General features: G+C 35.4%; 2 protein-coding genes across 2 annotated transcripts in view; both read left to right on the forward strand.

Moving 5' to 3' along the window:
• Positions 1-7209, forward strand: part of LOC106132509 (zinc finger SWIM domain-containing protein 5) — a 77147-nt gene extending 69938 nt beyond the window's left edge. Inside the window, exons 19-22 of the mRNA XM_060949546.1 lie at positions 496-717; positions 1408-1530; positions 4640-4826; positions 5186-7209. Of these exons, the coding sequence (XP_060805529.1) occupies positions 496-717; positions 1408-1530; positions 4640-4826; positions 5186-5316 (663 nt within the window). The 3' untranslated portion in view covers positions 5317-7209. The remainder of the gene's footprint in view (positions 1-495; positions 718-1407; positions 1531-4639; positions 4827-5185) is intronic.
• Positions 7210-9847: 2638 nt separating this feature from the next.
• LOC132902890 (serpin B4-like) lies at positions 9848-12879 on the forward strand. The gene is made up of 6 exons (XM_060949762.1): positions 9848-9934; positions 10235-10324; positions 10567-10659; positions 11645-11836; positions 12279-12366; positions 12752-12879. Exons 1-6 carry the CDS (start codon positions 9848-9850, stop codon positions 12877-12879), a joined length of 678 nt encoding a protein of 225 aa, XP_060805745.1.
• The last annotated feature ends 1531 nt before the right edge of the window (positions 12880-14410 follow it).

The following is a 14410-nucleotide window of genomic DNA, read 5'->3' on the forward strand; positions in this document are numbered from 1 at the left end:
TATAGAGATTTCATGGATCTCGTGTTAAACCCACGACGTCTCTTAACTTGTAAAACTAGTCCAAATTAAATTTGTCTTTATTCTATCAATGTTTTAATCATCTTTCATTTCTCTTATCTGCTACGTTTTACTAAAACCGTGTGGTTCCCGGCACCAATACAAAAAAGAATAGGACAACTCCATCTCTTTCATATGGATGTCGTAAAAGGCGACTAAGGGATAGGCTTATAAAATTGCGATCCTTTTTTTAAGCGATGGGCTAGCAACCTGTCACTATTTGGATCTCAATTCCATCATTAAGCCGACCAGCTGAACGTGGCCATTCAGTCTATTCGGTATTATTGGCTCTGTCTACTCCATAAGGGATATAGACGTGACCATATGTATGTATGTTTATTCTATCAATTTTTTAATTATCTCTCATTACTCTTACCATTTACGTTTTACTAAAACGCCACAAAATTTCAAATAATATAATGTACGTCACTGTTTCAGGACCCGCCCGGCTGCGCTCTAAGCGCGTTGTCCGTATGCGAGGGCTCGGCCGGCGCGTTCGAAGCCGCGTGCGCAGCGGTCGGCGGCGCGGCGGCGCGCGGCGCGCTCGCTTCCAGCACGCTGTTTGCTGTGGCCAGATATATGGAGCAGAGGGGGCAGCCAGCCAGGGCTATGAGACTAGCGACCTTGGCGATGAGGAACCTCCATTTACATTACAATCAGGTTAGTTATCTTGATAGCTATGTGTATGAGTACTTATACTCGTATATTTTCATGGTGTTGGTGGTTGATTGGCGCTGAGGAAACTTCATTTACTTTACAATCAGGTTAGTTTTTTTTTTCTTTTATATATATATACGGGACAAATTACAATGATTGAGTTAGCCTCGAAGTAAGTTAGAAACTTGTGTTACGAGATACTAACTCAACGATACTATATATTTTATAATAAATACTTATATACGTAGATAAACATCCAAAACCAAGGCCAATCAGAAAAAGTTCTTTTCTCATCATGCCCTGGCCGGGATTCGAACCCGGGACCTCCGGGGTCACAGACACACAAGCGTACTACCGCTGCGCCAGAGGCCGTCTGAGTTGACGGAGAGACAGTTATGAAGCACCGTCTCACGTCTCCGTCTCACCGTCAACTCATAGTCCTTCTTATTTTCTGTCAGAGGTGAATTTTAGGTCCGTTTCTAGGTAAGATATCCAGAGATTAGATATGTTTGCTAGATACAGACTACGCTTTGCGATCGCCGAATGGCTGCTCGGATATTTTATCCAGAAGATCTAGGTTAAATCTTGTACAAAAAAATCTAAACAAGAAGAAAGCGAACTAATAAAGTAACACCAAAATTAGGCTAGAATTATAAAAATAAATAATCACAATTATCAATTCGTTCATTACAGGACAGTCACCCAGCGATAGCAGACATCCACTGGGCAGTAGCACTCGCCCATTCACTCGGCCGAGCGGAGCTGCAAGCGATGTTGCCGCTACTCGTCAAGAATGTGCAATGTGCGCCTGTGCTGGTGAGTTATGTTTTATTTATCAATTTAAATGTAAACATATTTTTTTTTTTTTTGGATGGTGGATAACAGATTTATATCTATAAAACATTTGCGTTGACAAACAAGCATTCCATGCTTCTACATATGGAATGTGATTTTCAAACATGGAATATAAAAATCTGCACATAGATACACACGTAACCAATGTACCACGAGCTCATGAGCGTAAGTTTAAGTGGTTCAATAGGGTCCAGCATAAACCGGCTGGAATACAAAATCAAAATCAACTGGATCATGTCAGACGCGGCTTAAAGGCGCGCGAAGTGTCATATCATACATACATACATACAGAAAATCACGCCACTTTGGCTCTATACATATATTCATATATATATATATATATATCCCAAGTAACAATTAGGCGCTAAAATAAGATTTATAATAAGTCTATAAAAGCGCTAACTAGATTCTAAAGTGGTTTATGGGTGTTTCAAATTAGTGTTAGAGCGCGCTCTAACCCTACTTTACCCCCGAATTAGGCACAATTTTTATATTACTTAAGGTTGGATAATGACGGTATACAAGAGTTATGGTAATTGGCTAAGAGGTACAATCAATGCTATAAGAAAGTTAAAATAGCGGTAACAGGATCTCTTAGCGATACAAGAGTGGTAAATAAGCGAAAATTAACTCTGTTAGCGGTAAAATGGTTTTATATTACCTCTATGGGTGCTAAGCGGGCAACAGGTAGGCGTCAACTGACTCCTTAAGCGGTACAGTAGAACAAAGGCGTTAATTATATTTTCAAGCGCTAAAAGGGAAGTAAATAGGTGTTTTGTAACGGTCTGAACGCTATTCAAGATCCACAAAGGGGATAAAGTTCTTTCTCGCACGAGGTTTCGAGGCACCCGGAAAATATTGTTTCTAATTTTGCGATCTAATAATATATAATACTATTTTCAATGGCTAAAATAATCCTAATGATGTTTACATTAAACAAGAAAAAGTGAAATTGTTTTATGGTGCGAAAGGAAGCGTATTTTTGCTGCGAAGGTAAGTACACTGTGAATATGTTACATATTTATTGTAAATAATTCAAGCGCCCGATGTATGTTGTCTATTTACTGAAAACAAATGTTTTGTCTAATATGGAGTGACACATTTTTCTTGTAAAAAAGTTCTAAAATATTGCCTTATTGATCTTATAATACTGTACTAGTAATATAAATACATACTAAAGCAAAATACTTCATGGAAACCTTGTAAATATTTGTTTTTATAACCATAATCTAATATTTCATTATCTCAACATGGCGAATTTAGGGATCCGTAGTGCTCAAAACTTTAAACCATGTATTGATGTTATTATTCACCTGTTAACTGTTTTGGACGAGTAGAATACAAAGAAGTAGCTAGATATAAATTATTATATTGTTTTAACAATTAATTTTATATTATGATTTAAATACAATATTAGGTTTATAAACCTGACTATAAGACTATTAAATATCGTGTTTGTTTACAGATAAGACGAAAGCGTATAAAACTTACAAAAACGCAAAAAAAAATGAAAACCCAAAAGTACAAGGAGATGAACAGAGAGTAGAAAATAACAATATTGAAAATGAGGCAAGTTCCAGCGCAGACCAGCAGCATTTCGGAAGTGCTGAACACGATCAACTAGAACAGCACTGTCTTCAACTAAATACATATTTAGATACGATGACTTCATGGGAAGCACAAAAATATCGAGCTTGTTCTTCATTTTATAGCCATGAATATGAATAATATTAAATGGTGACAATGACTGAATTTCTTTAATTTCTACATTATCTTTCGTGAGACAGTATTTATCTTTTGATTTAGTCGATGCCCGATGCGATCTTGCGCTTCACTGCTTTCCATAGGAATCTTCATTATCACTTGTAGTAATAGCACAATCATCATTTTGAAAAGCATGTACGGAACCTTCAAGCTCACAGAAAACTCGCGCTTCACTGCTTTCCATAGGAATAGAGGACGTATTTTCAATAGGAATAGAGGAGTTCAAAATGCGATAATATTCTCTGATCAATTTCTGCGTATTTCCACCAGTCCTACATTGATTTTTCCAAGTATTTACAACAATTTTTGTTTTTTCCTTTGGTTGCGACGCCATTGTCAAAAACAAGTAGTCAATATAAGAAATACAGTAGTGACCTTAAGCGCTATTACTTTACCTTTAGTCACAAAAAAGTAACAATAGTCGCTAGAGGATCTGTTATAGCGAATAATTATACTCCTATTTGACTTAAAGTAATGCAAGAGAGTTTTGTATAACTTCAAGCATTTGGTTCTATATAAGATTAAATAAACACCATTGTAAGGCTGGTAGCGCTTATTAACGCTATTGTGCAACTTTAGGTTCTTGTAAAGAGTTTAATATCACCTGCATAGCACTTTTGGAGGTAGTAACTAATTCTTATTCTTATTTAGATCTTAGAGTTCTAAGATTCACTTAAAGCTATAACACAAAATGCTGTGCATGTACAACAGTGTTAAGATTTGCCATAATACATCCATAACCTTTTAGCTCGCCTAATTGTCGCGCTTGTAACTCTGTATTATAAGTAGAAGTGATATACGTTACTTGGTACGCCACTTTATCGCCAAAAGTCATAAGTGCTGCTACTGTAATGCCTTTCTAGCCCACTAAGTAACAAAATAAGCTCTAATCGTCGCCTAAATGTTTCTTGGGATATCATTCAGTGTAATATCATTTAGGTGCATAACTCAAAACCCTCGTGGAAACTGTAGAAATATAGACAATAGTGAGTCACATGTGCCGTGTGGTTCCCGGCAGTGCCGTGTGGTTCCCGGCACCAATACAAAAAGAATAGGACCACTCCATCTCTTTCCCATGGATGTCGTAAAAGGCGACTAAGGGATAGGCTTATAAACTTGGGATTCCTCTTTTAGGCGATGGGCTAGCAACCTGTCACTATTTGAATTTCAATTCTGTCACAAAGCCAAACAGCTGAGCGTGGCCTATCAGTCTTTTCAAGACTGGTGGCTCTGTCTACCCCGCTAGGGATATAGACATGATCATATGTATGTATGTATGTGAGTCACATTACGTGTGTCGTTCCAGTCGGACGTGCTGCGGCGGTGCTGCGTGGCGGCGGCGGGCTGCTCGCGCGCGCGGCCGGCGCCGCCGCGGCCGCCCACGCCGCTGCGGCCGCTGCTGGAGGCGGCGCTGCGGGCCTACGCCTCCACCACGCACGCGAGGCTCGCGCACATATCTCCCAGGCATTACGCGGATTTTGTCGACTTCCTTGGTCAGTACACTGCTTTTGGTAATCTAGCTTCGATTCTGAATCGAGTTCGAATCCCGGCCAGGGCTAGATGAGAAACGAACTTTCTTTGATTGCCTTGGGTCTTGGATGTTTATCGATAAAAGTTAAATCATTCATTCATTCATAACGAACGAAAACGACTCGTCGTTTGCATCCACGCGGGGGCGAGATTCCCGCACTCCTTGTTTTTGTTGGATAAATAATTAGGTAAAATTTTTATATTTAAAATTTCAAACGAGAATCAGATACGGAGTTCCCCCTTTCAATATGCAACGCGATTTACCAGACACCCTGTATATATATTCCCACGCAAGCCACTCATAATTAGCTTTCTTTTCCAGGCAAAGCCCGCGATACCTTCGCACTTGCCCATGATGGACCTCACCAATTCGCTGCCTTACTGCAGGAAATCAAACTCAAGTACAAGGGCAAGAAGAAACTCATGTTCCTCGTTAAAGAAAGATTTGGCTGAACCTTGCCTGATTTAAAATCGGTTTGAAAAATAATAACGTCAAATTTGAATTTCGGAACTGTCAGCTCTGACAAAAATAGGGCTGTCGATGTTAGTTTTTTGATTTTTTTTATCCCAGTATTTAAAAAACGTTGTTTTGTTTTTATTTTTCGTTTAAAACACAGAAATGTACCTACAATGCGATTGTTTTGTTTCAGTTTTTTAAATTGATTTTTGTTAACACAGTGCAATACAAAACTGTAAATAAATTAATTATATTGGATTATAGTTGTAAAATATGGCGGCACTCACTGACATGGAACATAGGATTCGAAAAAATTACCAGTACCTACGGTAAACGTTATTACCTCATGTATGGTACACAATGTGTACCTTTCGTGTACCAATCCAGTCTATTCTAAGTATTATTTTTATTTAATAAAACTACTTTAACTGACCTCGTAAATGTCATTTTATATTGTAAGTAATAAATATTGTAATGATCTCAATGATTCCATTTGTGTAAATAGTTATAGGGTTATGTAAATATAGCGCAATGTAAGTAAATTTAGAACTGAGGTATAGCTGTCATAAGTAGGCATCTTGCGTTTTGTGTCCGCAATATAAAAATTTTATAAATAATAAGCGACCGATTCATTTGTGAATACAAAACGCGATTTAATGTAGACAAATAGTAAACGCCAATCTTATAGCGTCCAATAGCAATGGATATCATTAAAATGAAACGATACAACACCAAAGAAATATTATAAGTCCAAGTGTGAGATAAACGATGCCATCATTGTTTCAGTATTCTTGAGTATTCAATATATATATATGTATATATCTAGTTGAATATGTTTTAACTGTTTTTAGTTGATTAACTGTTCCAATGACTTTTGTTGAACTTTTTTAAACCCATCCATCCATATTAAATAAATCGTATATATTTTTAATTTCAGAATAGTAATTATAAAACCCATTTAAGTTCTCAAATAGGTGTTAAATTTTAACAAGAAGTGCATTTATAAAGATAGAAAATGTATTTAATATAAAGGGTGATGTTTGGATAGTGTTCAAAGATTAGGGTTGAAGGAGCGAAGTGAAGTGTAATTTATAAGCTTATGTGAAGGACTTTTGTACTTTTTGTGGTGTGTGGGAGGGTTGTGCTAACGCAAATTATATATGTCTGCATTATTACTGAAAAGTAAACTAATTTCATTTAATAATTTTTAAAATACATTAAATAACTATAAAAACCAACAATTGCCAACCCTGTGATGTGTCAAATCAGAATCAAAACTATGAAAATGCAAAATTGAGAATAGGCTGAGTTGAGTTTTTCTAACTATAATAATATAATATCTTTTTCACGATTGGTCCTAAAAGATAATTATTTACTTTGGTCTTAAACTTGAGTGACTTCTTCGCTACGTTCGCTCGCTTATGATATATAAGTTTATCTTGTTACCACAACATTAGCAAGCAAGAGAAGCGAGCGGTCAATTAAGTTTAAAACGAAATTAAATAATACCTCTTTTACCCAATCGCGAATTGAAACAATCGCATACCAATGATTCCTAGGTATTCTTTTTAAGTTTATTATTCTGTCTTCAAATACGAGCACACATTTTTCTCAGCGATTTCTAGGTTTCCATTCAGGAAGTTGGGATATACATATTTTATGTAGAGTGATGCCACATTCCGGGCAGAAGGTGAAGTTTATAATCTAAGACTTATCATTACCTTTTCCTACTTTTCAACTAACAGACTGTCAATTCTAAGTTCTGCTCGGAATATTTCTCATCTGATTTTCTCATTGATGTCAACAAAACGAAACAATAGCTTTTTATTTTACTAGCGAAAGGATCAAATCATTGAATTATGCGATCTTATTCTTTTAGAAAAAAATAGGCATAGGTTGGGGAAAGTAAACTTGGCAAGTCAACATATAACTTTATGCAATGTAAATAATAAAGGGATTGTTTAATCAAAGCACTGAAATATAGGTAATTCATTTTATAATAAAAACAATTATAATTTAATATTATTAAGAAATGTTGACGATATGAAAACAATAGTTATCCTTAAATTAAATAATACCCGAAATTTAAGTTGATCGGAATTAAATTTCCATATTATTCACCTATTTTCGCCTCTAAAGTCCAAGTTACATTCCGGGTACTTATTCATTGTACAATGCTTTCTACGTGATGTAGGAACAGACTGAAGTTCTTGCTTAGTTAAAGTCTAGGTAAACGAATTTTGTCTGTGTTTAGTCTAGGGCATAGTAAACTATGTACAATTTTTTTATATGCATTGATTTCTAAGCAAATATGAAGCAATAATTTTAGCCTTCCGCCGGTCTGTTTTTATTATGAGTGTTGCATTAAAGTAAATATTTTTTTAAACTAAGAGGTACTTATTTAAATTCAATACTATAACATAAAATTATAGAGATGATTATGAATATTACACACTTACTTACCTGTGTGTCGTACGTCACAATAATTTTCTACCATATTTTTCTCTATTCTTGCCTCGAACCTTATAAGAAGAACCTAGCTAATGTTTTTCTTATATTGGACATCATCTTTATATTTTTATGATTATGTGATTCTTTGTAATGAAAATTGTATGTAGTTAAAATTGCAATGACTTGCCAATTTGTAATTCAAAGCAAATAAATATTTGACCTCAAGTGCCTTCAGGCAAGTCCACTTTGGCGTCAGACCGGCAGTACCCTGTTTTATTCTTGTTTCTATTTGTTTTTTATTTCATACTCTATTCAATCAGTGTATGATGTCATTTGTGTTGTACGTAAAACGTGGACACCCTTCAGTGCTGGTATTACGATGGTGATAATTTCAATATAAATAATTAAAAACTAACCTTGTCTTTAATTGAAAAAAAAATGTTTCAACCCTAATTCCGAAAACGTGAACTTTATAGTTCACTTCTTGAGCTAAATATTGGGGATTTGAAAGCGAAATATTTGGGGGCGATGGATTAGTAGAAAGCCACAGCAAAGAACGATCAGTCTGCGAGACTGTTGGGTTTGTCTACCCCGTAAGGGATAAAGACGTGATTATTTGTCGGTATGTATGTATTTTTCAACAAGAATTAAGTTTTATGATAGTAAGTCCTCTATTTTATTTAGATACCGAAAGAAATGGCATAGAAATAGGTTTGAAACGAGATATGATTAGAAATAAATGAGCAGGATGATAGCAAAATAATAAGTCTATTCCACGTAAGTTGGTATAAAGATAGAAAATCGAGTAAGTCTTATACAATTTAACGAGTTTTTATCAAAGGTAAATATACAAAATACCCAAAAGTTATATCATTATATATCCCAGGTAACTTTTGGGCATGGAGGACATGTGAGGTAAAAGTGTTTGGTGTCTTTTCTTTCTTTTCTATATATGGCATACACCGGATTTAATTGGCTGTGTGCTGTGTACACTTTGTGTGCACTTTTGTCATTAACAGCTGTCATTAAATTGCTTTCCATCTTTTCAATCAAATTTCTTAAAGTTGACAGTGACATTTTGATTATTTATATTTTGGTGCTGTGTTTTGTTTACCACAGAAAATATTTTATGTATAAAAGTATTTAATTTAACTATTATCATCAAGGTTTTTTGAAAATAAAAAACTTTATTTCATTTATTAATGATTCCACGACATTTCTTGCTCCGTCAATATAGTTCCTCATTCATAAAATCGCACCATGTTAAATCGGGTAAGAAAATCACAGTTAGCCGCATGGGTTCCCTTATTGTAAGACAGACTGGGAATTCTTGTCTAAACCCTGCCTTACTACCCAGTCTAGGATCATGGTCACACAAACCCCGGGCTTCTTTTCGCCAGGAAAAAGAAAATAAGTTTTTGTTCTGGCTGAATTAAAAATTTATTTCTGAACAAACAAGCACAGAATAAATAGCAGATCCATCCTATCATACTTATTGATTAATTAAAGAGAAAACATTCAAACTAATCCTACACCAGTTGGCTGGTGACAGGCGCCGAGGAGTTGGCTGTCTTCACCGCTGGGAATCAATGTGCTGCTAGCATTATGTGGAAATAAAGGACCTGCTACAGATAAGTATATGCAAGTGGGTTGAATAGATCGTAGTAAAATTATCTAAGAAACATCAAAGATAATTGGAGGTAGCTCCATATGTGTAAAATCACATCTGTTCTGCCTTCCATAATCATATTTGAATTTATGGCTATTTTCAATTTGTTTTTGGATAATTACTTATTGTTTTCTTTTTCTAATTGCAAAAACTACATGTTTATGCTGCTCTGTCAATAAGAAAAGCTGCAGCTAAAAGTTTGGAACTGGGAATATCCTGTGAGATATAATATATTTGTTACCATTCATTACTAATCATGAATGAAATATTGCCAATTTTTTTTTTATATTTTGTGCAATTCTTATTAATCTAGCTAGGATAATATTATTTTTCAGATCTACTCAAATTTGAAATGCAACAGTGTAGTTACTATTAAGAATAAGATACTTATATCACAAGACGTAAATATGGAAAACATCCCAAAATTGGAAGATACAGAAATACAGCAAATTAATTTCAAAAATGAAGATTTCAGGAAATTGATTCTGTTTTGGGTAAGCAACCATTTTTTAAACATTCTTCATATTAAAAATATCTTGTAATATTATTAATGAACATTCCTACTCAAATCATCAAACTGTCACTTGGTTTGATCCCTAGTCTGGTTATGATGACCGCTTTTTCTGATTTGTCTTTGTTTCATACATATAGTCACGTCTATATTCCTTGCGGGGTAGACAGAGCCAACGGACTATTGATGCCGGGAACCACACAGCACACCTAACCTGAATACATTAATACTCATATAATAGATGTATTACTGAACAAATACCTGATTGTTCTATTTTTTTCAGGCAAATCAGCAGGCAGAATGTAAGGAAAATATTGATACATATTTAACATCAAAAAATAAGAATCTATTTCTTAATACATGCACACTCAAGGTAAGTTACTTATCATGCGTGATGTCACCTGTTTACTTTTGTAAACCTAGTAAGTTTACTATTACTAGACAAAGAAGACTTCTGATTTCTTTTGATTTTAAAAATAGTTTTCAGTTAATGCCAAGACAACAAAAAGCTGTAGCTGTAGCTGCTGTAGCTTTGCAGCATCAATAAATACAAATTTATTATTACAAATCATATCTTATTGGAGGATATGTATTTTGTGTACAATAAAATTTCAGGGAAAATGGAAATCCACGGTAGACGGCAAGACCCCGGAGATGAAAATCTACAACTCCTTTAACTACACCCAAGATATCAAATATGAAGCCAGGGTATGTATTAATTGCATAAGATTTCTTTTAGGTACTTAATCAACTGTACCGTGTGGTTCCCGGCACCATTACAAAAAAGAATAGGACCACTCCATCTCTTTCCCATGGATGTCGTAAAAGGCGACTAAGGGATAGGCTTACAAAACTTGGGATTGTTTTTAGGCGATGGACTAACAACCTATCACTATTTGAATCCCAATTCTATCATTAAGCCAAATAGCTGAACATGGCCATTCAGTCTTTTCAAGCTTGTTGGCTCTGTCTACCCCGCAAGGGATATAGACGTGACCATATGTTTGTATGTATGTGCTTAATTAACTTCTTAGTATCTGCCCACTTAGCATGGCACGCCCGCCGGCTTTTTTTATAGCGCGCAAAACAATCGCTGTTTCGTCGTTTCGTCGGCGATAAAAACGGCGTCCAAAGCGTCCATGCTGCGGGGGCTGGTTGACCGAGCGGTGCTTAGGTGGATGTCAGAAAAACCATTAAATAGTAAAAATCCTACTAATATTATGAATGCGAAAGTTTGTGAGTGTGTCAGTATGGATATTTGTTACTCTTTCACGCAAAAATTACTGAACCGATTACGATGAAATTTGGTATGTAGGTATTTGAATCTCAATTCTATCATTAAGCCGAACAGCAGAACGTGGCCTTTCAATCTTTTCGAGACTTTTGGCATTTTAAAAATCGGACTTCAGTATGACAGTCTTACGTGATTATATCCTACTAATATTATAAATGCGAAAGTTTGTGAGTATGTCAAGATGTCAGTATGGATGTTCGTTACTCTTTCACGCAAACACAACTGAACCGATTACGGTGAAATTGTGGTATGTAAGTAGCTGAAGACCCAGAATAACATTTAGGCTACTTTCTATCCCGGAGTCCCTGCGGAATTGATAGGGTTTCCATGCGGACGAAGTCGCGGGCGGCCTCTAGTGTAGGTTTTTATAAGGTAAAAGATTAACTCCTTTTTTTTCAGCTTCTAGAACTCCCCCTGCATGATGATGACATGAAACTAGTGTTAACAGTGCCGAACGAGCACGACACGCTATCTACCTTAGTCGCCACTCTAGCTAACAACGGGCTAGGGGAAGCCATCAACAGTATAAGACCATTGTTCACAGCATGTACAGTACTCACCGCGCCTGATGTAAAATTTAATTCCGAATTGGTAAGTGAAATAATTACTCACTTGCCGTGTGGCACACTTAAGAATTGAATTGAAGTCGTAAAAGGCGACTAAGGGATAGGCTAATAAACTTGGCATTCTTCTTGTAAGCAATGTGCTGGCAACTTGTCACTATTTGAATCTCAATTCCATCGTTTAGCGATACAGCTGAACGTGGCCTTTCAGTCTTTTCGAGACTGTTGGATCTGTCTACCCCGCAAGGGATATAGACGAGACTGTTTGTATGTATTTACTTGTTTTGTGGTGGTACACTTTATGTTTTTCCTAAGGTAATGTATAAAATCAATTTCACTGTTAAACCAGCCAACTGAACGTAGCCTCCGTGTTTTTCGAGACTGTTCTCTGTCTAGACGGTAAGTTATTAAGACGTGATTTATTTAAGTATGTATTTTTATTTATATATACCGTTTTATTTTCTTCGCAGAGAACTACTATTGACGATTCTAAAGCAACAATTCAATATGGCGACATTGATATAAACGAAAATGGTGTTTCTGCTAAAGTTCTAACATGTAAGTTGATGGCAAAAATATTATTTATAAAATAGTTAATCGATATTGCTTTTCTATAGTTTAATTAATTTTGTTAATTGTAAAGATTTAAAGTAGTAAAATTAGTTCATTCATTTATTCATATAATAACGGCTATATCCATTGTGGGGTAGACAGAGCCAACAGTCAGTTCAGCTGTCAGGCTTAACGATAGAATTAAGATTCAAATAGTGACTGGTTGCTAGTTTATCGCCTACAAGAGGAATCCAAAGTTTATAAGCCCATAGTCATAATTATCAAATAAGTTATAAATGTCGGGTCAGCCGCTCCAAATTCCTTTTTTTATGACATTTTTTTTGTTTTGCCAGACGAAAATTTGTTTCAATCTTTATATATATTTCTCTAGGTCTGTTCACGCCCAATAATGGAATTAATCCATCGCATTATACAGAGGAACAGACGCAGCCATCTTATTTCTTCGCTGTAACGTTCAAGGGCACAGCAATACTTACAGGGAATTTCATACCTTCATAGTGACTTCCAAATTCGTTATTTTAAGTATGTGTAAATAAAATACTAATAGTGTCTTGCCTTTTTGTGATATAAATGCCTACAAACTAGGTTAACAAAATAAATTTACAAAGTTTTAAAGATACAAACTGTATTATTAGGCACAAGAAGTATAAGATACATTGTACTGATGCTATGACTTGTTATTGTTGGACGACGAGAAACGAAAACCTCATCTAATATAGAATCCACGGTCAAAGGCATACCCGGGGCTCCTCTTCGGAAAGGCGAGGATGCAACCGGGACTAAAGCCAGTAGGAAGAAGACGAGAGACGAAAACATAGTCTGCAGAAGTCGTACACAGATTGTGACGTCTACTGTGAATTCTACACCACAAAGTTTGTAACAAAACAATTTGCGAAGAGTGCATATAAACCGAGAATAACACAGAATGCACAGATCGTCCGCAAAATGTGACGTCCTTCTATCTTTGGACCATGCACAACATAAAAGTTGCAGTTTACATAAACTACATACTGTAAATCGTGAAGAAAACAAAAGACATAAATTGCAAAAACTGCACAAATCGTCAAAGTGTGAGGTACATATATCTTTAGATCGTAATGCCCAGGAAAGTCAGAATTTGCATATAAATTCCAGGTCATCTACGGTTAATGACGTCCGTCTAACTCTTAGTCGTGAAGAACACGATAGACAGGAACAAAGTGTACACATGTCGCCCACAGGATATGACGTTTCTCTATATTTAGACCCCGAACACAAAAGTAGTAATTTGCAAAAACTACATAGGTCGCCCAAAGGAAATGGCATTCCTTTATCTTTAGACTGCGAAGAACAAAAAAGACAATTTTTGCAATAAATAAATAGGTTGTCCACAGAAAATGGCTTTCCTTTTTCTTTAGACCATGAAGAACATAAAAGACAAATTTTGCAAAAAATAAAAAGGACGCCCAAAAAAAGTGGCGTTTGTTTATCTTTAGATCGCGAAGAACACAAAAGACATATTTTGCATAAGGTACCTACACAGGTCGCACATAGAATGTGACAGTCTTTTGCCCGTAGACCGAGAAAAATACAGAAGAGACAAATTGCATAATTCCTCCAATAAGTAAAATTTGCAAAGAGCGAAAATATCTAGGATTTATGGCTTCATTTTTTAAAAAATACACGGTTTGCACAGAGTACGCAAGTCGGCTACAGACAGAACTGATTCATTATGCTGCTTTGTATTTTTTTTATGTAAGTATACCTATATTTTTTTTTGGCTTACAATAACGGTGTTATTTATTTTTAGGGATTATTTCGAAAACTTTTATTGAGTCTTTTTTAAGTTATTTCGTTACAATCTTCTTTACAATAACCCGAATGTGTATAATTGGCAGTTAAAAAATGTTGTGATTTACAGAAATAAATTGTTTAACATAATAGTGATGAGTGATGTTTTGATTTTAAACCAACTGTTAGACTATCAAAAAACAAAACAAATTTCTGACCACAAAACAAATTTCTACAATTATTAGATATAGAATTACAT

The sequence above is a fragment of the Amyelois transitella genome, chromosome 19, assembly GCF_032362555.1.
Source record: "Amyelois transitella isolate CPQ chromosome 19, ilAmyTran1.1, whole genome shotgun sequence".
Taxonomy (NCBI): Eukaryota; Metazoa; Arthropoda; class Insecta; order Lepidoptera; family Pyralidae; genus Amyelois; species Amyelois transitella.

Coding starts and splice junctions, on each gene's coding strand:
- LOC132902890 (XM_060949762.1), top strand. CDS start 9,848: ATGGAAAACATCCCAAAATTGGAAGATACAGAAATACAGCAAATTAAT. Junction 10,325..10,566: donor TTAATACATGCACACTCAAG/GTAAGTTACTTA, acceptor ATAAAATTTCAG/GGAAAATGGAAATCCACGGT. Junction 11,837..12,278: donor TAAAATTTAATTCCGAATTG/GTAAGTGAAATA, acceptor TTTTCTTCGCAG/AGAACTACTATTGACGATTC.